This window comes from Chiloscyllium plagiosum, unplaced genomic scaffold, assembly GCF_037043375.1.
Source record: "Chiloscyllium plagiosum isolate Xiang-an unplaced genomic scaffold, Cpla_swu_hap1 HiC_scaffold_9, whole genome shotgun sequence".
NCBI classification, from domain to species: domain Eukaryota; kingdom Metazoa; phylum Chordata; class Chondrichthyes; order Orectolobiformes; family Hemiscylliidae; genus Chiloscyllium; species Chiloscyllium plagiosum.
This window is the reverse complement of record NW_028270147.1, coordinates 21,170,395-21,194,679: the sequence shown is the minus strand read 5'-3', so window position 1 is coordinate 21,194,679 and position 24,285 is coordinate 21,170,395. Positions and strand designations below refer to the sequence as shown.

The 24,285-nt window shown below is 41.2% G+C and overlaps 1 protein-coding gene across 7 annotated transcripts in view; it reads left to right on the top strand.

Moving 5' to 3' along the window:
* evi5b (ecotropic viral integration site 5b) overlaps positions 1-24,285 on the top strand; it is a 295,151-nt gene that overhangs the window by 164,238 nt on the left and 106,628 nt on the right. For all 7 annotated transcript variants that reach the window (XM_043698800.2, XM_043698798.2, XM_043698802.2 and 4 more), the window contains 2 exons: positions 16,532-16,690; positions 19,957-20,103. In XM_043698800.2, the coding sequence (XP_043554735.2) occupies positions 16,532-16,690; positions 19,957-20,103 (306 nt within the window). The remainder of the gene's footprint in view (positions 1-16,531; positions 16,691-19,956; positions 20,104-24,285) is intronic.

Genomic DNA, 24,285 nt, shown 5'->3' with positions numbered 1-24,285 from the left:
GTCAGAGCAAATGGAACTGAACAATATGTAAAATTTGCCAGAGCACATAGACCACATTTGGTCTGTCAGCAATAATTTGGACGACAACATAAGTGATTAAATGATTTTGTTTATGAAGATACGGGTGAACTATATCTTTTAAGAGAGTTAAAAGCTCGAAGTGACGGCACCAAGTGTTCTCAATAATGCACAATGTAACATGTGTTCCAGCTACTGGAGTAGCTGGTTGCCTGGAAACAACAAAAAACAGATTCGAATTAGGCCAATCAGTTTAAATTATACCCCGAGAAATACCAATTTCCAATCAAGTAATTGAGTATATTGACAATCTTAAAAGCCAGTGAGACAGTCAGACTGGGGAAAAATTGAACAGTTGAGAGGTGAACTGCCAAGCCCAGCATGTAAACACACTGCCTGAAAAAATAGCGCCCTTAAAGGTACCTTTTCGATCAGTAACTTGTGATGCAGAAATTCCTCAGAAGAAAATAAGATCCAAAAAGAAGAACCAAAAGCTGCCTGGTTTTGAGATAAATGTTGTTTTGTAAATCTTAATGGGAGTTTTATTGGGCTAGTATAGAAGGGAAGGTAAAAGATAGGTTGGAGTAAGGACTTGTAAATAGTTGTTAGTTAATTATTCTCTGTTATACTTTAAGAAATAAAGTTGTTAATTTTTACTTTACATAGTTCTTGGCCACTTGAATTTTTACAGATTACTGCATGGGATAAATCTTTTCTTTGTTGCAAGAGGGTTAACCCGTGTCGTAACAATTTGTTGAGGAAAACACTAAATACAGGGTATCTGGGTAAACACTCCCAGTGGAATCCAGTAAGTTCAGTTAAAGAAACCTTTTCCTGTCTATATTTTAATATCTGAAGTTATTTTATTTCATTCTACAGTCTTAAGGAGCCTCAACAAGACTGAAGTCAGTGTGAATTGGGGAAAAGTCTCCACTGGTCAGAGTCATGTCTAGAACAAAGGAAGATAGTTATGGCTGTTGGAAGTGATTCACTTCAGTGCCAGGCTATCACTGTAGGTATACTTAAGGTAGTATCCAAGGCCGAACCATCATCTTCATTAAGCTTCCTTCTATAATGAGATCAGAAGTGAGGATGCTTGCTGATGAATGGACAGTTATTTAGCATAATTCTAATGTAATCCTTAGATAGTGAAGCAGTGCATGTCCACATAGACTGTCCGAGCCAGCAGGCTTGAAGAGAAATCTCTCAGCAATTTCTATTCTATGCTTTCTGGTTCAAATTCTCCTTTTGAAAATGGACAGTCTTGATATACTCAAAGTGGAGCTGAGACTAATTACGTGATAGTATTTCTAAAAGCTTCTGGACCGCCACATCCATATAGACATCCCATCTAAAACTGACAAAAGGAGATGAGCTATCTGTTTGCAGCAGAGTGTGGACGAAAGATAATATTAAGATTCGTTCTGCTAAAATGAGCCCGAATGATTTCATAATTATCTCATCACCTCACTAATGGGGAAGTTAAAACTTAATGATCTTCATTAGCCTGCTGAGATGGGTTATCAGTGGTGGGTGAAACCGATTCATATTTATACAACATTGGCACTAGTATTGGGACAGGAGGGAGTTGTTCCAATGGGATGGGCTCCACCTGAATCAAGCTAAGACCTAAGTCCTGGTGAATCACATAGCTGGGCTGTTGATAGGTCTTTAAAATAAATAGTGGGGTGGTATGTTCAGTGACATGGAAAATTATAGAAAAGGTTAAACATGGGGGAAGGGCTTAGCTGAGGTTTTGAAGTTTCCAGATGAGTAATAGGATAGAATATGAAAAGCCTCTGGAACCTAACTTCAGGCACAGCAGGTAAAGGGGACTATTATGAGAAGGGGGACAGCCAACTCAGGACTGACAGTGTTGTACTTAAATGTACACAGCATATGAAACAAGGTAAATGAGCTTGCAGCATAATTTGAAATTGGTTGGCATGATGAATGTGTATCTAAGTTTGCTCACTGAACGGGAAGGTTCATTTTCAGACGTTTTGTCACCATACTAGGTACCATCATTAGTGAGCCTCTGGTGAAGAGCTGGTGTTATGTCCTGATTTCTATTTATGTGTCTTGGTTTCTTAAGGTGGGTAATATCATTTCTGGTTCTTTTTCTCAGAGGATGGTAGATGGGGTCCAAATCACTGTGTATATTGACGGAGTTCTAGTTAGAATACCAAGCCTCTAGGAGTTCTCATGCATGTCTCTGTTTAGCTTGTCAGAGGATGGATGAGTTGTCCCAGTCAAATTGTGTCCTCCTCTTTTTTTATGTAAGGATACGAACAGCAATCTTGGATAGTTTCACCACATGGACTGCAGCAGGTCAAGGAGGTGCAGGGTGAATTTGTAAGCTTCTTGACTGGCTGTTCTGTCTCTTGTTTTCTACCCAGTTCTCAAATTGTTGAATGTGGTGCGCATGCCCACGATTCCATTTCACTCCCATGGTTGGTATTTTATGGGTATCACAGATTTTGTTCCAAGGGGAATCAGGGCTGGGTGCTAAATATCCAAAGATCCGTGTCCTATCGAAAGGAAAGACGTGTGGGGGGGGTGGGTGGTGGTGGCGGAGTGTTGCCTTGTTAGTAAGAAATTAAATTGATAGCAAAACGTGATATATAGAGTTGGGAGAGGTGTGGGTAGAGTTGAGGAACCAAAGGACAAAAGACCCTGATGGACGTTGTGTTCAGGCCTCCTAGCAGTGGTCAAGATGTAGGGAAGAGAATAAATCACAAGATAGAAAATGCTCGTAAGCAAGCATTATTGGAATAATCATGGGGTCTTCAATGTTCAGGTGGACTGGTAGCTCTGATCAGGTTAGTAGTGGATCTCAAGAAAAGGCATTCGTGGAATTTCAACAAAATTTTTTTTTGGAGCAGCTTGAGGTAGAGCCCTCTACGGAATGGATTTTGTGATGTATAATGAGACAGATTCGTTTAGGGAGCTTAAGGTGAAAGAGTCTCCAGGGAGCAGTTTGATAGAAGTCACCCTGCAGTTTGATTAGGAGATGCTGGAATCCTATGTAATGGTATTACAATTAAGTAAAGGTAACTACAAAGATATGAGGGAGAAGCTGGCTTGAATTGAATCAAAGGGAAGCCTGGCAAAGAAGACTGTGGAGCAGAAATGGCAAGGGGTTTCTGAGGGTAATTTGGGAGGTATAGCAGAAATTCATCCCAAGGAAGATGGAACATATTAAGGGGAAGGCAAGGCAACCATGGGTGATAAAAGACGTCAGGGCAGCATAAAAGGAAAACAAAAAGCATATAGTGTGGTGAAGATTAGTGGGAAGCTTTTAAAAAACAATAGAGGCAAACTGAAATGCAATGGGGGTAGAAGATGAAATAGGTGAGTTATCTAGCAGTATTATAAAAGAAGATTGCAAGAGTTTTTTTCGATATTTAAAGGTAAGAGAGGGAAGAGTGAACATTGGATTGCTGGAAATAGAAGCTGGAGAAGTAGTAGTAGGGAACATAGTCATGGCAGAGGAACTGAATAATTTGCATTAGTTTTCACAATGGAAGACATCTGTCTGCCATAACTTTTAAGAGTCAGGGGCAGCGATGAACGTAATGGCCATGACTAAGGAATAGGTGTTGGGGAAGTTGAAAGGTCTGAAGGTGGATGGGTCACCTGGACCAGATGGACTATACCCCAGAGTTTTGAAGGAGATAGCTGTGGAGATTGTAGAGGCATTGATCCTCATCATCCAGGAATCACTGGAGTCAGGAAGGATCCCAAAGGACTGGAAATTGCTCATGTCACACCACTGTTTATGAAGGGAGATAGGCAGAATATAGAAAACTATAGGCCCATTAGCCTGACCTTGGTGAGATTTTAAGAATCCGTTATTAAGGATGAGATTGCAGAGTACTTGGAAGTGCATGGTAAAATAGGGCTGAGTTAGCACAACTTTGTCAAGCGGAAGCTATGCCTGACAATGGACAGTCCATGGAGGTGACCTATTTGTATTTCCAGAAGGCCTTTGACAAAGTGCTGCGCAAGAGGTTGCTAACTAAGATAAGAGCCCATGGTGTTGGAGACAAGGTACTGGCATGAGTAAATGAATGGTTGATTGACAGAGTGCAAAGAGTAGGATTAAAGTGGTCGTTTTCAGGGTGGCAACTGGTGACTAGTAGAGTTCCACAGGGGTCTGCGTTGGGACCACAACTATTCATTTTATACATTAACAACCTGGACAAAGGAATAAGGATATTGTTGCTAAGTTTGTAGTTGGCACAAGGATGAGGTCGAGGGGTAGATGGTGTTGAGGAAGCAGGGAGACTGCAGAAGGACTTGGACAGGCTAGAAGAATGGGTAAAGAAGTGGCAGATGGAATACAGTGAGGGAAAGTGTGAGGTTATGCACTTCGATAAGAAGAATAAAGATGTAGATTACTTTCCAAATGGCGAAAGACTTCAGGACTCTTTAGCACAAAGGGATTTGGCAATCCTAGTTAAGGATTCTGCGCAGTTTCAGTTGATAGTTAAGAAGACAAATGCAATGTTAGCATACATTTCAAGAGGGCTAGAATATAAAAGCAGAGATGTACTGCTGAGGCTGTATAAAGTTTTGATGGGACCACAGTTGGAATATTGTGAGCAGTTTGGACCCCGTATCAAAGGACGGATGTGCTGGCAAAGGAAGAATCGAGAGAGGGTTTACAAGAATGATCGCAGGGATGAACGGCTTGTCATGTGAGGACTCTGGATCTGTACTCAGAGTGGGGAAAGATAGGATCGTGAAGGTGTTTAGTGTGCTTTCCTTTATTGGTCAGAGCATTGAGTATAGGAGCTGGGAAGTCATGTTGTGGCTGTACAGGACATTGGTTAGGCCACTTTGGATTATTGTATGTAATTGTGGTCTCCCTCCTATAGGAAGGATGTTGTAAAACTTGAATGGGTTCAGAAAGGTTTTATAAGGATGTTGTCAAGGTTGGAGGGTTTGAGCTACAGGGAGAGGCTGAATAGGCTGCAGTGTCGGAGGCTGAGGGGTGACTTTATACAGGTTGATAAAATGATGAGGGGCATGGTTAGGGTAAACAGACAAGGTCTTTTCCATGGGTTGGTGGAGTCCAGAACTCGAGGGCATGGGTTTCGGGTGAGAGGAGAAAGATAGAAAAGGGACCTAAGGGGCAATTTTTTCACAGTGTAGTGTGTGTATGCAATGAGATGCCAGAGGAAGTGGTGGAGGCTGGTACAACATTTAAAAGGCATTGGATGTGTGTATGAATAGAAAGGGTTTAGACGGATATAGGCAAGTGCTGGCAAATGGGATAGATTAAGTTAGGATTTCTTGCCAGCATGGATGACTTGGACTGAAGGGTCTGTTTCTGTGCTATACGTCTGTATGACTCTGAGGGAGGATCTGATAGAAACTTACAGAATACTGAGAAGCCAAGGTAGAGTGGATGTAGAGAAGGTGTTTCCACTCGTAGGAGTGACTTTGATGTGAGGTCACAGCCTCAGAGTGAAGAGGTGACCCTTTAGAAGGCAGATGAGGAATTTCTTCAGCCAGAGGGCGGTTAATCTGTGGAACTTTTTGTTGCAGAGGGCTGTTGAAACAAAGTCATCAAATGCATTGAAGAGGTTCTTGATTAGTATGGGGATCAAAGGTTATGGAGAAGACCGGAGAATGGGTTTGAGAAATATATGCTGTAATCAAATGGCAGAGCAGACTCAATGGGCTGATAGGAGCAGAATTAGGCCAAAGTTTGGTTCTTATCAGCACCTGAAACTCTTGTCCTTTTCACAAGACTGAAATATTTTGTCTTTAATTCCATCGCTGGATTATGGCGTCCCTGGCCAGACCCGTATTTTTACCTGGATCTCTGGATTAACAGTCCAGCAACAGACTGTTGTATGTTCTATAGTTAGTCTGATCTTGGAGTAGAATAGGTTGACACAACATTGAGGGCTGAGTGGTCTTGTCTGTGCTGTACTGTTCTATGTTCTTCTATATTCTAATCCCATTGAGTCTCCCTTATATGTGAACTTGTTGCACTGCGTCAAGATACTTTCTTACGCAAGATACTACCTTCAAGTTGGCAATTTGCAAATAATCTGGAAAACATTCCCAACAGATTAAATGATGTACATACTGCCTAAAATATGGCAAACTGGTCAGAATTCATACTCTCCCTCCTTCATTAGCTAATTCCATCCAGGATAACAGTTAAAGTGCCGGTAAAGATATAGAAGAGCTCAAGTTTTCGAGCCTGATAACAGAAGTGTGCATGTGGAAATGTTAGGTGAAGATGAATTTGGATTTTGGGAATATGCCGTCCCTGGTTGTCCAGTCTGCAAAGACATGTTGATGAGATTTCCCTTTTTATTTGGCCTTGCTGACTTGACCAGACTGGGGCAGATGCACTTCATTAAACTATGTCCTTCTGACTTAGGAATAGCTTTAATGGAGGTTGATAGTAAGGTAGGGTTCCCAAATGTGTTGCCAGGGTTTACCCAACTGAATGATGATGCATTTGAAAGTGGGAAACTTCAAGAATTACTTGCCTTTTCTCACCTGAACAATGCTCAGCTCAGTGCCCTGTAACTCGAAACATTTATTTTCATACACTGTTTCACGCACATGAAAAGACGACAAGATTAACAACAGATATATTTCATTGTATTTATCATCAATTTTATTCAATAAGTCAGAAATCTCTATGGACCCAGCTCAAAGACTTTGATGGTTTGTTAATGGAAGAATGAGAAAAGCAATTATGGTGCTTTTCAGAAAAATCATCTCTGCCATTCCTTAACAGATCATTTTGTAATTTGGTGGGCAAAGATCCTGGATTACCATCTGAAGTCTGCAGTTCAGAGCCTACCTTTGCAAGTTGTGAAGCACAGGATTCACTGCTCTGCCTCATTGTAATGCTGTGGTCCAAAATGTGCTGCCTTGATGAATAGGTTACCATTCTGAAACATTGGTTACAAACTTCCCTCAGTTGTTAATGCTAATGCTGCCATTCTTCAAGCAGAGCTTGAGTTTCTTTGAAGAATTTTCTTTGCCCTGTCCCGGAACACTAAATATTTGAGGGTGAGGCAAACTGCACATGGATGGAAGGCTTCAGCCATATGGGCATATTGTGGAGTCCATTGAATAATGATGCAATGGTACCTATAAACCAGGAGACCAGGGATAAAGTCCCACTTTGTTCAGTGAGGTGTAAAACCATCTCTGAACGGGCTTATTAGAAAGTATCTCAAGTCCATTCAAGTTAATTTTGTAACAGTTTTGCCTGAATGCTTTGAAAGCTGACTTCAAGAAAGGCACTAGCATTTGTTTGTTGGTCCTCACATTGAATCCAGAGGTGTGCATGGATTCCTGATGAAATTTCTTGGACCATATCCCACTGACATCTTATAGGATAATGGCTGCACTGAATCTTAGGACTTTTCTGAATATCAGAGGCCTGTGTTGTCCAATTGAGCTCACAAGGCTGACCCAGTGTTGGATCTCCTCAACAATGGCACCCTTGTGAGAACTGTTGCTGCCAGGTTATTAGAAGTATTCCCAACAAATTCCAGAATGTCCACATCAAAATATTTGGGAGCTGGGATATTTGTGCAATCCCAGTTATGGGCCGATATGAGTTGTGTTTTGGTAATGTTCAAAGGTAGACTGAGTTTCTTGTATGAGAATGAGAATAGTTGCAAATCTGGTGCAACTTCAGATCTGGACAATGATACAGCAGACATGTAAAGTCAGTTTAGTTTTAACGCAGGCAATTGAGGTTAAAGAGTCTTTTATCTAGACAGTATTTAATGTTGACACTGAATTTTAGATGATCTTTGAGGTGTATAATTATTGTCAGGTAAGTTGTAGGTAGTATGGGGTCTATCATACAGGCTTGCATAACTCCAGTCTGGACTTTCTCCCACACAATAATAATCCTATTATCATGAGGAATTTGCAAAATTGTGAAGAAGTTTCTTGACAATCTTTGAGCTGGGTCCATAGAGCTTTCCAACTTAGTGAATAAAATGCATTGGTCAAGTTGATGAATGCAACAAAATATATCTGTTGTTAATCTTGTCGTCTTTCTTAGTCTCCTCTGCTAGACAAAGTCTGAGGTTTCTCTGGACAGTCTAAAAACATGTTATACCTCTGAGAGATTTTCTCAACCAGTTCACTGTTTCACCAGTGCCTATCAGGGACTGAACTTGCCACTTGTACTAGTCTGGTCAATGCACCTCCAGTCCTATGTAAAGTGAATGATTTTTTTATACTGGAAAAAGTAATGGTTGACAAGGAGGTGTTCATTACCTCTGTTGTCAGCTCTGTGACGTATAATGAATGGGATGGCTGTGACTGTGTGAAAATCTCTTTACTCTTAAGATATGATCTTATTTTATGATGCTTCATCTCACTGAGAATTTGAGATTTCTTAAGTGCCCAATAAGAATAATGTGGTTGTGGCAGTTCTCATTTCATTCAGCTACTTTATGTTTAAGAATGAAAGTTGAAGAGTTCATCAGTTCAGATATCTTACAACTTTGATTCTGTAGGTGGCAACAAGGATACTATTTAGTTAACTGAAGATTTAATACTGCCATACATTGTAGTAAATGTAGACTGAATTGTCAAGTAGCCAAAATTGAAAAGCAAACTAATTTTCTACATACTATAAAGTTTATCCTCTAACCTTTGATATTTGTGTACAGATCTTTCTAACAGTGAAAGAAAAAAATGGGTAACAGTCTGAACTGGTTTACTGGTCTGCCTGGTGTACTACTTTAGTAAACCAGAATGTCGTCATGCTACTTAACTGATACCACAAAGGATATGATTGACTTAGTGCCATTTATCTATATTTCTATGATGCTTTTGATATACAATAGTGGCCAGTGTGTGCATGCATTTAGAAAGCACTAGTTGTAGGTTTTGAAAGTTCACAATTGATGCTGAAGTAATGTTATTACTGTCTTTAGCACCGCATGTAGCAATCATCATGAACCATGCGAAAGTGAGGAGGGCTTTTGCCTGAAACATTGATTCTCCTGCTCCTCAGACTCAACCCACCCACCCCTCCCGGCACCTTCCCCTGCCACTGCAGGAAATGCAAAACCTACACCCACACCTCCCCCTTCACTCTATCCCAGGCCCCAAAGGAGCCTTCCACATCCACCAGAGTTTTACCTGCACTTCCACACGTCATTTACTGTATCGGTTGCTCCCGATGCGGTGTCCTCTACACTGGGGAGACAGGATGCCTACTCGCAGAGCACTTCAGAGAACATCTGCAGGGCACCCACACCAACCAGCCCCACTTCCCCGTGGCCGAACACTTCAACTCCCCCTCCCACTCCATCAAGATCCTGGACCACCACCACTCCCTAACCACCCGACGCCTGGAGGAAGAATGCCTCATCTTCAGCCTCAGGGTCCTCCAAACCCACGACATCAATGTGGATTTCACCAGTTTCCTCATTTCCCCTCGCACCTCCCGCCCCCCCCCCCCCAACATTATCCCAGTTCCAACCTTCCAACTTCCCTACCATCTATTCACTTCACCCTTCTCTCTGACCTATCGTCATCACCCCCACCTCCTTCTACCTATTGCACTCTCAGTTACCTTCCCCTCCACCCCAGCCTCATCCCCCCTCCAATTTATCTCACTACTCCCTCAGCTGCCAGCCTCATTCCTGATGAAGGGCTTTTGTCCAAAACATCGATTCTCCTGCCAAATATTGAAATTTTGAATCCACACTGTAATCTAATCTAATCTAATCTAATCTAATCTTGACCGAGTGAAATGTTGGAAGCATGTACATACTGTATAGGAAGAAGAAGAATGAAGTCAAAAATCCTTTTCTTCACAAGTTTCTCCCTTTCCAGAAGTTGCTGGGGTATGTCCTGTGGGTACCTTGTGATCGCTCTGGTTATGCAACAGAGTATTGGTATGTTGTCAGTGATGAAAGACATTGCAATTAAAGCCAAATCTGTTGGCACCAATATTAATTCTTAAACATCTTGCTTAAGTTGAAACATGAAAATGAAGACTGGAATTTCTGACTTTTTAAACCCTTGCCAGATTAAGGGCATTGAGGAGCTACTTTAGCATTCAAATATTTTACCCAGCTAAGATTAGTTGGCAATCTCCAAGACACATTGATACGATATCAGTAATGGCTTAATGAACTGGCCCATTAGGTGAGATTTTAGATGAAGAATTAACCTGTATTGTAGTTGAATGTATTTTAGACTTTTTGAATACATCCAAATTCTCAGGTGTACTTGAGGTTACCTCTGTGATAAACCACGAATGGATGCCATTTCAAATGAACTGTGATTTGATCGACAAATATTGAAATAATGAGAAAATATAAATAGATAAAAAGGAAACATGAGTGATCCGGAGGCAGAAATGTAATTTAAAGTTGTAAGCAACTTGAGTTTACTTGGTCTACAAGTTTATCTGAATCCTGAGATTGTGTTGTGGACTTACTCAGGATATCACTGTTTGAACAATCAGTTGAATTGTCTATGATATTGTAACTTGGCGGTTAGCAATCGTTCAAAGTTCTGATTTTCAAATGTTGCTGAGCGTATTCTTTCCTCCCTTACAGGAAGTAAATGTCTATTAGTCACCCAAAAGTTCATCTACACATCTAATAAAAAATTAAGTTTCGCAGAATCACACAGAGATGTTGGACCAGATTTTCCAATTTTCACAGTGTGATTACCACCTTGCTCATGTTAAGAAAGAGCTCTACGTTTTTGGCAGTCCGTTCCAATCATGGCTCCTTCAGAAGAAGGGAAGTCATCTTAAAAGTAACAGGTTCCTTGTCATATAGGGTTGTTGGCGAATGCCACCCCCTTTTCTTGTAGCAGTAGTTGCTGTCTGCTGTGATTGAAATGTCAGCAGCACAGACAGACGATTTGACAATTCCTATGACACGATCCATTTGCAGGCCAAGTGTGAGGGTAGTGTGCCAGGGCACTGAGTGGATGATAGAATGTTTCAGGTTGTCAGCCGAGCAAGGAAAAAGTGGGGGGGGGGGGAATGGCAGCAGCGTGTCAGGTCTGGCAAAGGATGGGGTGGAGGGATGTTGGGTCCAGCAAGGAAGAGTGGGTGTCGAGTCAGGGTCTGGAGGGTGTATAAGGTCTGGGCGAGTTATAGTTCGGGGTAAATTAGGGGTTCTAGTTAATAATTACTTCAGACTTGGTTTTTAATTGTCTAATGTTTCCCCAGTGACTCTTGATTGCAGTGGAACACTCCAAATCCTCCAGTTTGAATGGATGCTTCTGGAGGGTTCCAAGCGCAGGCGAACTGCTTGTTTGAATCTTCAGTTCCTATGTATTTCCCTCAGAGTTTGCTGCATCAGAGATTCTGCAGAGTCCTGACAAGCAATTTCTATCTGTGCTGCAGGATCAACTATCTAACCATTGGAAAATCTGGGCCATTACACCTCTCAGTGACTAGGTACTTTGTACTCAACCAGTGTAGAAGGGTAATTGCGGTTAATTGATGACTTGTAATCCATCTAGAAAAATGCAAGTCAGAAAATCCTATCAAACTGGCCTGTAGTGTTCTGGTCAAACTACATCTTGTGTAAGACCGGTCAGAATCATAAACAATGTTTCTAATGCAACAAGCAATGAAAAGATGAGGATCTGGGAAAGACTTTAAGCCCCTCAAGTCTGTTCTGCAATTCAACGAAACCGGCTTGTCTACAAATCCATAGACTTGCCTGTTATTCAATACCCTTCGACATCTTCAGAATTTATCAATATTTAACTTGATATTTTCAGGCACTAGTGTCCATGCACAGCAAGGAGGGAAATCTAGCAAATCTTCTCCATTTAGATTAAAAAGAAGCAATAGAGATTTTTTATGTTATAAATCTGGAAAATTACTTGAAACTGAATTTTGATCATGGCTGAGAGTAAGGAGAGATTTCACAGTCACAGGAATGTGCTGGCAGACAGTACCTGGTTGGAAGTGTGTCTACTTCACCACCAGGAGTATCCGAAATAAGGTAGGTGAGCTTGCAGCATGGATAGGTACCTGGGACTTTGATGTTGTGGCCATTTCGGAGACATGGATAGAGCAGGGTCAGGAATGATTGTTGCAGGTTCTAGGGTTTAGACCTTTCATGAAGAGCAGGGAAGGTGGTAAAAGATGGGGAGGTGTGGCCTCGTTAGTCAAGGACAGTAAAATGGTGGCTGAAAGAACTTTTGACGAGGACTCATCGACTGAGGTGGTATGGTTTAAGGTTAGAAACAGGAGAGGAGAGGTCACATTGCTGAGAGATTTTTATAGGCGTTCGCAGAGTTCCAGGGATTTGGAGGAGAGGATCGGCAAAACAATTCTAGGTAGGAGTGAAAGGAACAGGGTGGTCATTATTGGGTCTTTATCTTCCTCAACATTGACAGGAAATGTTAGATGTTACTCTAGTATGTTAGATGTTTTTGTCCAATGTGTGCGGGAGGGTTTCCTGACAGAGTATGTTGAAGGGCCGACAAGAGGGGAGGCCACACTAGATCTGGTGTTTGGTAATGAACCAGGCCAGGTGTTTGATTTAGTGGTAGGTAAGCACTTTGGAGGGAGTGACCCTAATTCGGTTACGTTTAGTTTAGCGATGGAAAGGGATAGGTACATGCCACAGGGCAAGAGTTACAGATGGGGGAAGGGCAATTATAATGCGATTAGGCAAGACTTAGAAGGCATAGAGTGGGGATGGGTTCAATCGAAATGTGCAGCTGGTTTAAGGAATAGATATTGCGTGTCCTTGATAGATATGTTCCTGTCAGGCAGGGAGGCTGTTAAGCAAAAGAAGGAGGCTTCTGTGATGTTGAGATGAGATGGTTCAGATGAGGTGATGGAGAGTTACAGAGTAGCTAGGAAAGATTTAAAGAGAGAGTTAAGAAGAGGACATTAGCAGTCTTTAGCAGGTAGAATAAAGGAGAACCCTAAAGCTTTCTATAGATATATGTGGAATAAAAGGGTGACGAGGGTAGGAATAGGGCCAGTCAAAGACAGAAGTGGGAAGTTGTGTGTGGACCCTATATAGATTGGAGAAGTGCTAAGCGAATATTTCTTATCTGTTTTCACTCAGGAAAAGGAGAATATTGTAGAGGAGAAGACTGAGATACAGGCTATTAGACTTGAAAGGATTGAGGTTAGTAAGGAGGAGGTGTTACAAATTCTAGAAGGAGTGAAAGTAGACAAGTCCCCTGGGCTGGATGGGATTTGTCCAAGGATTTTCTGGGAAGCTAGGGAGGAGATGTTGGAGCCTTTGGTTTTGATCTTTGAGTCATCATTGTCTACAGGTTTAGTAGCAGAGGACTGCAAATGTTGTGCCCTTGTTCGAGAAGGGCAGTAGAGATGACCCAGGTAATTATAGACCATGAGCCTTAAGTCTATTGTCGGAAAGGTTTTGGAAAGGATTATAAGAGAGAGGATTTATAATCATCTAGCATGTAACAATTTGATTTCAGATAGTCAACATGGTTTCGTCATTGAGTTTTTTGAGAAGGTGACCAAGCACGTGGATGAGGATAGGGCAGTTTGGATTTCAGTAAAGCCTTTGATAAGGTTCCACATGGTAGGCTGTTGGAGAAAGTGCAGAGGCATGGGATTGAGGGTGATTTAGCAGTTTGGATTAGAAAATGGCTTTCTATAAGAAGGCAGCAAGTGGTGGTTAATGGAAAATATTCAACCTGGAGTCCGGTTACTAGTGGTATGCCACAAGGATCTGTTTTGGGATCACTGCTGTTCGTCATTTTTATAAACGACTTGGACACAGGCATAGGTGGAGTGGTGGACAATGTGAAAGAATGTTGCAGGATGCAGGGAGACTTGGATAAACTGTAGAATTGGGCTGAGAAGTGCCAAGTGGAGGGTGTTAGGTTTTATTGGTAGAGAGATTGAGTTCTGGAGCTGTAAGGTCATGCTGCAACTATACAAAGTGCGAGTGCAGCCGCACTTAGAATATTATCTACAGTTCTGGTTGCCCTGTTACAGGAAGGATGTGGAAGCATTGGAAAGGGTGCAGAGATTTGCCAGGATGTTGCCTGGTCTGGAGTGAATGTCTTCTGAGGAAAGACTGAGAAGAAGGCTAAGGGGGAATTTGATAGAGACATACAAGATGATCAGAGGATTAGATAGGGTAGACAGTCTTTTTCCTAGGATGATGACATCAGCTTGTTCGAGCAGACATAGCTACAAATTGAGGGGTGATAGATTTAAGACCGATGTCAGAGGCAGGTTCTTTACTCGGGGGTAAGGGCGTAGAATGCCCTGCCTGCCAATGTAGTTAACTCAGCCACCTTAGGGACATTGAAGCATTCCTTGGATAAGCACATGGATGATGATGGGATAGCATAGGGGGATGGGCTTAGATTAGTTCACAGGTCGGCACAACATCGAGGGCCAAAGGGCCTGCTCTGCGCTATATTGTTCTATGTTCTACCTTCTGTCAACCTCCCTAGCACACTTTCCTTACAAATATTGTATTCCTTGGTTTCCTCACCATACCTTGTATTTTCCAACATTGTGACCCTCTTTGTGAACACAGAACCAAAGTATATATTTAGTTCGTAAGCCATTTCATCGTTTCCCTCTCTCTGGATGTACATTTGTCTTCAAACTTTTTCTCTTCAGATACTTAAAGAAACTTTTACAGTTATTTTTCATGTTCCACACAGGCTTACTCAAGTACTCTATTTTCCTTTACTCAATTAAATTGTTTTCTTTTGCTGAATTCTAAACTGCTTACACTCCTCAGATCTTTCGGGGTTTTTTCTGACTAGTTTGTATGCCTCTTCACTCGATCTCATAGTATTTCTAATTTCCCTTGTAAGCCATGTTTGACCATTTTACTTTGTGCCAGACAGGAATGAACAGTTGTCGCAGTTCACTTATGCACTATTTGAATGTTTGCCATTGCATTTTCGCCATCATTCCTTTGAATCATGTCCTCCTATCAATCATAGCCATTTTGAGCCTCATACCATTGTGCTTTCCTCTATTAGAATTCCCCATCAAGATAAAAAGTCTATCACTATGATTGCTCATTTCCCCAAGGGGGCTTGCACAAGTAGATTGCCAATTATTCCTTTCTCAGTTCAGTCTCGAATGACCTAGTCTCTAGTTAGAATGGACCAATATGTTGGGGAACTGTATACACTCTAGGCATTCCTCATGTAGTATTGCTACTAATTTGTTTTGCTTAATCGAGATACAGATTAGAGTTATTCATAATTACATTTCTTTATTGCATGCATCTCTAATTTTTTGTTTAATGCCATTCCCAAAATCGCCTCTACAGTTTGGGTGTCTATACAAAACCACCGCTAATGTTTTTTGCCTCTTGGTGTCTCTCAGCCCCACCCATACAGGTTCCACATCATCGAGACTAACCTCCTTCCTGACTATTATATTAATTTCCTTTTTAACCAGCAATGCAACTCCACTGCCGTTACCTTTTTCTGTCCTTCCTAAATACGGAATACCCCAAATATTCACTTCCCATCCCGAGTCACTCTGCAGCGATGTCCCCATAATACCAACGATATCATACCTGTTGTCACCATGATTAATTCATCCATTTTATTACATATGTTCTGTGCCTTAAGGCTTGTTTTTTTTGAAAATCATTTCTTGCCCCATTCCCATTACTGTTCACAATGTCCCTGTTTGATCCTGGCCCTTGATTTCTCTGCCTGTCACTTTGTTTTGTTCCCCTGCCTTTTGTTCTTGGTGTGGGATTCCCCATTCTCTGACTCCTTGCTTAGTTTCCTATCCCCCTGCCATATTAGCTTCCACAAACACTCTAGTAAATACTTCCCCGGGGCATTAGATCTAGTACTGCCCAGATGTAATCCATTCAATTTGTACTGGTCCCAGATCCCTGAGGAATCTGAAACCCTCCTCCTTGCGCTATCTCTTTAGTCGCATGTTCATCCTGATATATTCTGCTATTTCTACTCTGACTAGCCTGTGGCACTGGCCATAATCCTGAGATCACTATCTTTTGGGGTTATACTTTTCAATTTATTTCTGATGACTCCATCCTTTTAGGACCTCATCCTTTTTTTAAACCAATATCATTTGAACCAATATGTACCGCAACCACTGGCTGTTCTTCCCCCTCCAGAATGTCCTGTAGCTGCTCTGAAACTTTCTTGACTCTAATTCCAGGGAGGTAGTGTACCATCTTGGAGTCTCATCTGTGACAACAGAAATGCCTGCCTATTTCAATTGAATCCCATATAAGTGTATTCCCACACTCTGTATTCCCTCCCTGTGCAGCAGAGCCAATTGTATTGCAACAAATTTAGCTGTTGCTGCTTTCTCCAAGAGGACATTCCCCTCAACAGTATCCAAAGCAGTCCATCAGTTTTGCAAGGAAATGGCACGCCATATTAAAAAGATATACTGAAAGGATTTATATGTCCTTTTAAGTTGTAAAATGATGTGAACTTTACTTGAATTGGTATGTGTGACCACAGACATTGATAAAACTCACTCCAATTCTCAAATTATCTCTAGCGTCATTTGGCTCGAACAACTGGCAGGTGGAAAGACTCCCCACGGAAGAATGCTGTAAGTGAGCTGCAAGATGAACTGATGACAGTGCGCCTTAGAGGAGCTGAAACACAGGCTGAACTGAAAGAAGTTAAACTAAGGATGCTGGAACTTGAAACACAGGTATAAATAACTTCTATTAGTTTTGTCATGGAATAGAATTTACTGAATAGATTTAACTTGATTAGGTTTTTTTCTGAAAGTTCTTTCCTCTTCCAATTTTATTATATCCTCTTTTGGGCAGTGGTGAGATAATTAAGTAGATAACTCACTCAAAAAATATGTTAGACCTTAACTTGAATCCATTTCAGTTTTTCTCATAACTCTTTGTCCCTACCCAGATGTCTTCAGAAAATTGATCTTGAACTCCAGTTTCATCATTCCAGTTCTGTAACAGAAGTCTACAATATCTCACTCTGAAGCCAGACTTTAAAAATAAAAAAAAGAGGAATCATGTATCAATGTTTTGGAATTCTTTGATAACGTAACAGATTGCTTCAAAAAAGGGGAACTGGTAGATGTATTGTACTTAGATTTCAGAGACATTTAATAAGGTATCATCAAAGATTATTGCAGAAAATGAAAACTCATGTTGCAAGAGGTGGCATGTGGAGAATACACCAATTAGTGATGATTGATTGGCAGCTAACTGCCAGACTTTGTTTAAATTTTAAACAAGGCAATTTTACTCTGGTCACGTCATTTCCCTGAGAAATTCGCTAGTGAATGACTGTGATCTGTTTTGTTGAGTTGAAGCAGGCAGAGTGTGTGAACATGTTCTGTCAATCTGCAAAGAACAGGGCCCTATATATTAATATATGTAGGCCCTATATATTAAAATATGTAGCTTCCAGTGAACCCACATCCCACTGTGTGCCGAGTTGATAGTTTTACATTTGTTCCCAACATCATTGTTTGCACATTCAGGAATACCCAGCACGTGCTGGCTAATTGTGGAATCACATCTATATTGGACACTTGCACATTTTACAAGTGTGTAACTTTTGGATGCTGTCAGTTTTTTTTGTTGTGAGCAGCTGATGGGATATGCTGTTTGCTAAAAGGTTTTCGATTTGTGTTATTCCTGTATTGTGGATATCCCTGTCTTCATACAATTTATACTGTGATTAAATTTCCCTCCTTTGATTTCCTGCTTTACATTCTTTCTTGTTTGACAGCCTCTCTGCTGTTTATCCTGTTCATAGATGCCACAGATCCCCTGTTGAGAGCACCGAATTCAAACTGGTGTCAACAAAATAGGAAATCTGTGCTCTAATACAGTTAAAATGATGTGGGCAGGATTTCTTTTGAGGTGCACGTCACTATTGACAGCTAATAGTCCAGGTTTCGCATTGCCAGAAGTTCCAAATATGCATTTTGTCCAAATGAAATATTATTAGAAATGCAATCATACTAAATAACATAGGTAGGGGAAAGATGTATAAATGGCTTCAGATATATTAACTACAGTCTTACAGAAAATCTCATTTTCCATGCTCATAAAGCACATGGAAGGGGGAACTAAGATATGCCCATGTGCACAAATTAAAAGCTGAAAAGTGTTTAACCCCTCAAACCGATTCTGAAATTTGATAAGATCATAACTAATTTGATTGTGACCTCAACTCTAGTTTTCTATCTAACCTGATAACCTTGGACTCCCCTGTTAATTAGCAAGTTTTGAGAAGATTTGTAGCTCCACATCCCCTGTTAGTCAAATATTTATCTAATTCAAAAATGTTCAAACACCCATCCAAGGATGTGTGGTTCAGGTTGATCATCCACAATCAGTATCCTATTTCTGCCTTATCCCCATAATCCTTGATTCCACTATCTTTAAGAGTTCTATTCATCTCTTTCTTGAAAGTATCCAGAGACTTGACCTCCACTACCTTCTGGGGCAGACCATTCCATATATCCACGAATCTCTGGGTGAAGAAGTTTCTCCTCAACTCTGTTCTAAATGGCCTACCCCTTATTTTTAAACTGTCCTCTGGTTCTGGACACACCCATCAGCGGAAACATGCTTCCTACCTCCAGAGTGTCCAATCCTTTAATAATCTTATGCGTGTCAATCAGATCCCCTCTCAGCCTTCTAAATTCAAGCCCAGTCGCTCCAACCTTTCAACATATGATAGTCCCCCCATTCTGTAAGTTGACCTCGTGAACCTACGATGCATTCCCTCAATAGCCAGAATGTCCTTCCTCAAATTTGGAGACCAAAACTGCACACAATACTCCAGGTGCGGTCTCAACAGGGCCCTGCACAGCTGCAGAAGGACCTCTTTGCTCCTATATTCAATTCCTCTTGTTATGAAGGCCAGCATGCTATTAGCTTTCTTCACTGCCTGCTGGACCTGCATGCTTGCTTACATTGACTGATGACCACGAACACCTAGATTTCATTGTACTTCCCCTTTACCTAGCTTGACTCCATTTAGATAGTAATCTGTCTTCCTGTTGTTGCCACTAAAGTGGATAACCACACATTTGTCCACAGTAAACTGCATCTGCCATGCATCCGTCCACTCACCTAGCCTGTCCAAGTCACCCTGTATTCTCAGAATATCCTCCTCACATTTCACCCTGCCACCCAGTTTTATATCATCAGCAAATTTGCTGATATTACTTTTAATACCTTCATCTATATCATTAATGTATATTGTAAACAGCTGTGGTCCCAGCACCAAACCTTGTGGTACTCCACTGGTCGCTGACTGCCATTCCGAAAGGGACCCGTTTATCACTACTCTTTGCTTCCTGTCAGCCAGCCAATTTTCAATCCAAGTCAGTATTTTGCCCCCAATACCATGTGCTCACTCATCTCCTATGTGGTACTTTTTTAAAGGCTTTCTGAAAGTCTAGGTACACTATATCCACTGGTTCTCCTTGTCCATCTTCATAGTTACATCCTCAAAAAAATTCCAGAAGATTAGTCAAGCATCATTTCCCTTCATAAATCCATGCTGACTCTGACCTATCCTGTTACTGCTCTCCAAATGAATCATAATTTCAACTTTTATAATTCTTTTATATCTTTTTCTTTTAAAATTTTATCTTTAATAATTAATTTAGCATCCACTCTTGTCAGTTTCCCTCAGGTTTTTATACTTTCCAAACCATCTGTTATCTTCTAAATTTTATAGAATTGCTCTTTCTCATATGACAACACTCAATCCCATGACTCAGTTAAATGATTCTTAAGTGAATTAAGTCAATTAAGTACACCTTCTTTAAACTGCTAATATAAATACATTCTTTCTAAAACTAGGAAGATCAACACTGTACATGTAGAGTGTACATTTAAACATTGCTATTAGAATAAATATGATGTGAATTTGAAATTGCATTTGTAATTTGTTTTATCTGTTAATTTATGAAAATATCAGAACCAAATCAGCAGTAACCAGCTATGTCGAGCAGAGAAGGAGTGCAGTAGCCTTCGTGAGAAGGTGCAGTATCTCACGGCTCAGAATAAAGGACTACTCACTCAATTAAATGAAGCTAAAAGGAAAATAGCTGAGATGGACTGCAAGGTATAGTATATTCCTAATTCAACTTATCATCCATCTGAAGTTAATTTTGGGTACATTGATTGTTCATTGAAATGTATAAATCAATAATAATTTTTTTAAAATTCTAACTTTAATTAAATTTTTTAAATTCTGGTGCTATTTGCTGTTATGAGTGAGTACCATCTCATCTACAGCCTTGGAACATCTTCAGTAAAAAAGTATTTTAATGTTTAGGGGTGATATAGTTATGTATTCCCCTGTTATATTTTCTTTAATGCATCTTGCCTTGTACTTTGATACCTCAATGCGTGTCCAGTAACTATTTGAATATCCGCATCATTAATCTTCTTGGGAACAATATCATTCATTGGCCTTTTCCTGAAGTCAGCAACTAGTTCTTTCGCTTTATTTTCACTTTGTTGAAGAGGATTGCTATGAAGTACATAATGGACAGAGTATATCAAATAATAATGGGTATAAAGTTTATATCAACCGACTGACTCGAGTGTGATTGACCTATCACGTTTTACATAAATTTTAGATTGAGTTTGAAACACTGAACATTTCAAGGTGTTTGATAAAATGTCATCACTTAAACTTTGTTTTAGTTCAGCAAATTGTACTCATAACATCAAGTTTGCTTTAAAACAAAGACACTCCACTTTTTTCCTGGGCTATTTTTGATAATTTGATAAAAATGTTAATAGCAAACAGATATGTTCTGAAAATGTTGAAAGTCACTGTATCCTCTGATTAAGGTTTTTCCTCCTCCTTTGACCATATTGATATTGCATGTACAAATGTGTGCTTTTAGTGATTGGGTTGCACAATATTTCTATCCGAATATCATGGCTTGGTTGTCTGTTGGATGCTTTGATTTCCTTTGTCTTAGTTACATACAAACTTTATTACATTATTCAGGTATTTCTCAAAGCAGTTTAAGTTTTTATTTTGAAATCAAGTATATTCCTGTTAGCGTGAAAGGAAAGGATGGTAGGTATAGGGAATGCAGGATGACTAAAGAAATTGAGGGATTGGTTAAGAAAAAGAAGGAAGCATATGTCAGGTATACACAGGATAAATCGAGTGAATCCTTAGATAAAGGCAGTAGGAGTACACTTAAGAAGGAAATCAGGAGGGCAAAAAGGGGACATGAGATAGCTTTGGCAAATATAATTAAGGGGAATCCAAAGGGTTTTTACAAATACATTAAGGACAAAAGGGTAACTAGGGAGAGAATAAGGCCCCTCAAAGATCAGCAAGGCGGCCTTTGTGTGGAGCCGCAGAAAATGGGGCAAATACTAAATGAATATCTTGCATCAGTATTTACTGTGGAAAAGAACATGGAAGATATAGAATGTAAGGAAAGTGTCCCATGTTACAGAGGAGGAAGTGCTGGATGTCTTGAAATGCATAAAAGTGGATAAATCCCCAGGACCTGATCAGATGGGAAGCCAGAGAAGTGATTGCTGGGCCTCTTGCTGAAATATTTGTATAATCAATAGTCACAGGTGAGGTGCCGGAAGACTGGAGGTTGGCTAACGTGGTGCCACTGTATAAGAAGGGTGGTAAGGACAAGCCAGGGAACTATAGACCAGTGAGCCTGACATTGGTGGTGGGCAAGTTGTTGGAGGGAATCCTGAGGGACAGGATGTACATGTATTTGGAAAGGCAAGGACTGATTAGGGATAGTCAACATGGCTTTGTGCGTGGGAAATCATGTCTCTCAAACTTCATTGAGCTTTTTGAAGAAGCAACAAAGAAGATTGAGGAGGGCAGAGTGGTGGATGTGATCTCTGTGGACTTCAGTAAGGCGTTCGACAAGGTTCCCCATGGGAGACTGGTTAGCAAGGTTAGATCTCACAGAAGACAGGGAGAACTTGCCATTTGGATACAGAACTGGCTCAAAGGTGGTGGTGGAGGGTTGTTTTTCAGACTGGAGGCCTGTGACCAGTGGAGTGCCACAAGGGTCGGTGCTGGGTCCTCTACTTTTTGTCATTTGTATAAATGATTTGGATGCAAGCATAAGAGGTAGTGTTAGATGTTAATTTTGCAGATGACAGCAAAATTGGAGGTGTAGTGGACAGCGAAGAAGGTTACCTCAGATTACAACGGGATCTTGAACAGCTGGGCTAATGGATTGAGAAGTGGCATATGGAGTTTAATTCAGATAAATGTGAGGTGCTGCATTTTGGGAAAGCAAATTTTAGCCAGACTTGTACACTTAATGATAAGGTCCTCGAGAGTGTTGCTGAACAAAGAGACCTTGGAGTGCAGTTTCATAGCTCCTTGAAAGTAGAGTCGCAGATAGATAGGATAATGAAGAAGGCGTTTTTAATGCTTCCCTTTATTGGTCAGAGTATTGAGTACAGGAGTTGGGAGGTCATGTTGCGGCTGTACAGGATATTGGTTAGGCCACTATTGGAATATTGCCGTGTAATTCTGGTCTCCGTCCTGTCGGAAAGATGCTGTGAAACCTGAAAGGGTTCAGAAAAGATTTACAAGGATGTTGTCAGGGTTGGAGAAGTTGAGCTATAGAGAGAGGCTGAACAGGCTGGGACTGTTTTCCCTGGCGCATCAGAGGCTGAGCGGTGACCTGATAAGAGGTTTACAAAATTGAGGGGCATGGATAGGATAAATAGACCAAGTCGTTTCCCTGAGGTGAGGGAGTCCAGAACTAGGGGGGCATAGGTTTAGGGTGAGAGGGGAAAAGATATAAGAGACCAAGGGGGCAACATTTTCTCACAGAGGGGTGGTACATGTATGGAATGAGCTCCCAGAGGAAGTGGTGGAGGCTAGTACAATTGCAATATTTAAAAGGCATTTGGATGGGTATATGAATAGGAAGGGTTTGGAGGAATATGGACTGGGTGCTGGCAGATGGGACCAGATTGGGTTGGGATATCTGGTCGGTATGGACAAGTTGGGCCGAAGGGTCTGTTTCCATTCAAAGTTTGTGAGAAGATTTGTAGCTCGGGTGCTCGTTGCTGTGGTTCTGTTCGCCGAGCTGGAAGTTTTTGTTGAAAACGTTTCGTCCCCTGTCTAGGTGACATCCTCTGTGCTTGGGAGCCTCCTGTGAAGCGCTTCTGTGGTGTTTCCTCCGGCATTTATAGTGGCCTGTCCCTGCCGCTTCCGGTTGTCAGTTTCAGCTGTCCGCTGTAGTGGCCGGTATATTGGGTCCAGGTCGATGTGTTTGTTGATGGAGTTTGTGGATGAGTGCCATGCTTCTAGGAATTCCCTGGCTGTTCTTTGTTTGGCTTGCCCTATAATGGTAGTGTTGTCCCAGTCAAATTCATGTTGCTTGTCGTCTGCGTGTGTGGCTACTAGGGATAGCTGGTCGTGTCGTTTTGTGGATGCGGATCGTTAGCTGTCTTCCTGTTTGTCCTATATAGTGTTTTGTGCAGTACTTGCATGGGATTTTGTACACTACATTAGTTTTGCTCATGCTGGATATCGGGTCCTTCGTTTTGGTGAGTTGTTGTCTGAGAGTGGCTGTTGGTTTGTGTGCTGTTATAAGTCCTAGTGGTCGCAGTAGTCTGGCTGTCATTTCAGAGATGTTCTTGATGTATGGTAGTGTGGCTAATGTAGTGTACAAAATCCCATGCAAGGACTGCACAAAACACTATATAGGACAAACAGGAAGACCGCTAACGATCCGCATCCACGAACATCAACTAGCCACGAAACGACACGACCAGCTATCCCTAGTAGCCACACATGCAGACGACAAGCAACATGAATTTGACTGGGACAACACTACCATTATAGGGCAAGCCAAACAAAGAACAGCCAGGGAATTCCTAGAAGCATGGCACTCATCCACAAACTCCATCAACAAACACATCGACCTGGACTCAATATCCTGGCCACTACAGCGGACAGCTGAAACTGACAACCGGAAGCGGCAGGGACAGGCCACTATAAATGCCGGAGGAAACACCACAGAAGCGCTTCACAGGAGGCTCCCAAGCACTGAGGATGTCACCTAGACAGGGACGAAACGTTTGCAACAAAAACTTCCAGCTCGGCGAACAGAACCACAGCAGGTCTGTTTCCATGCTGTACATCTGTATGACTCTGTGTAACTATTGCTTCTGATGCTCATATTTTACTTTAAGGGTTATGGCATATTGTAACTCATTCCATTTACTTTTCTTTCATAAATATGATGAAAATGTGTTGTGGTGAGAAATTAAATGTACA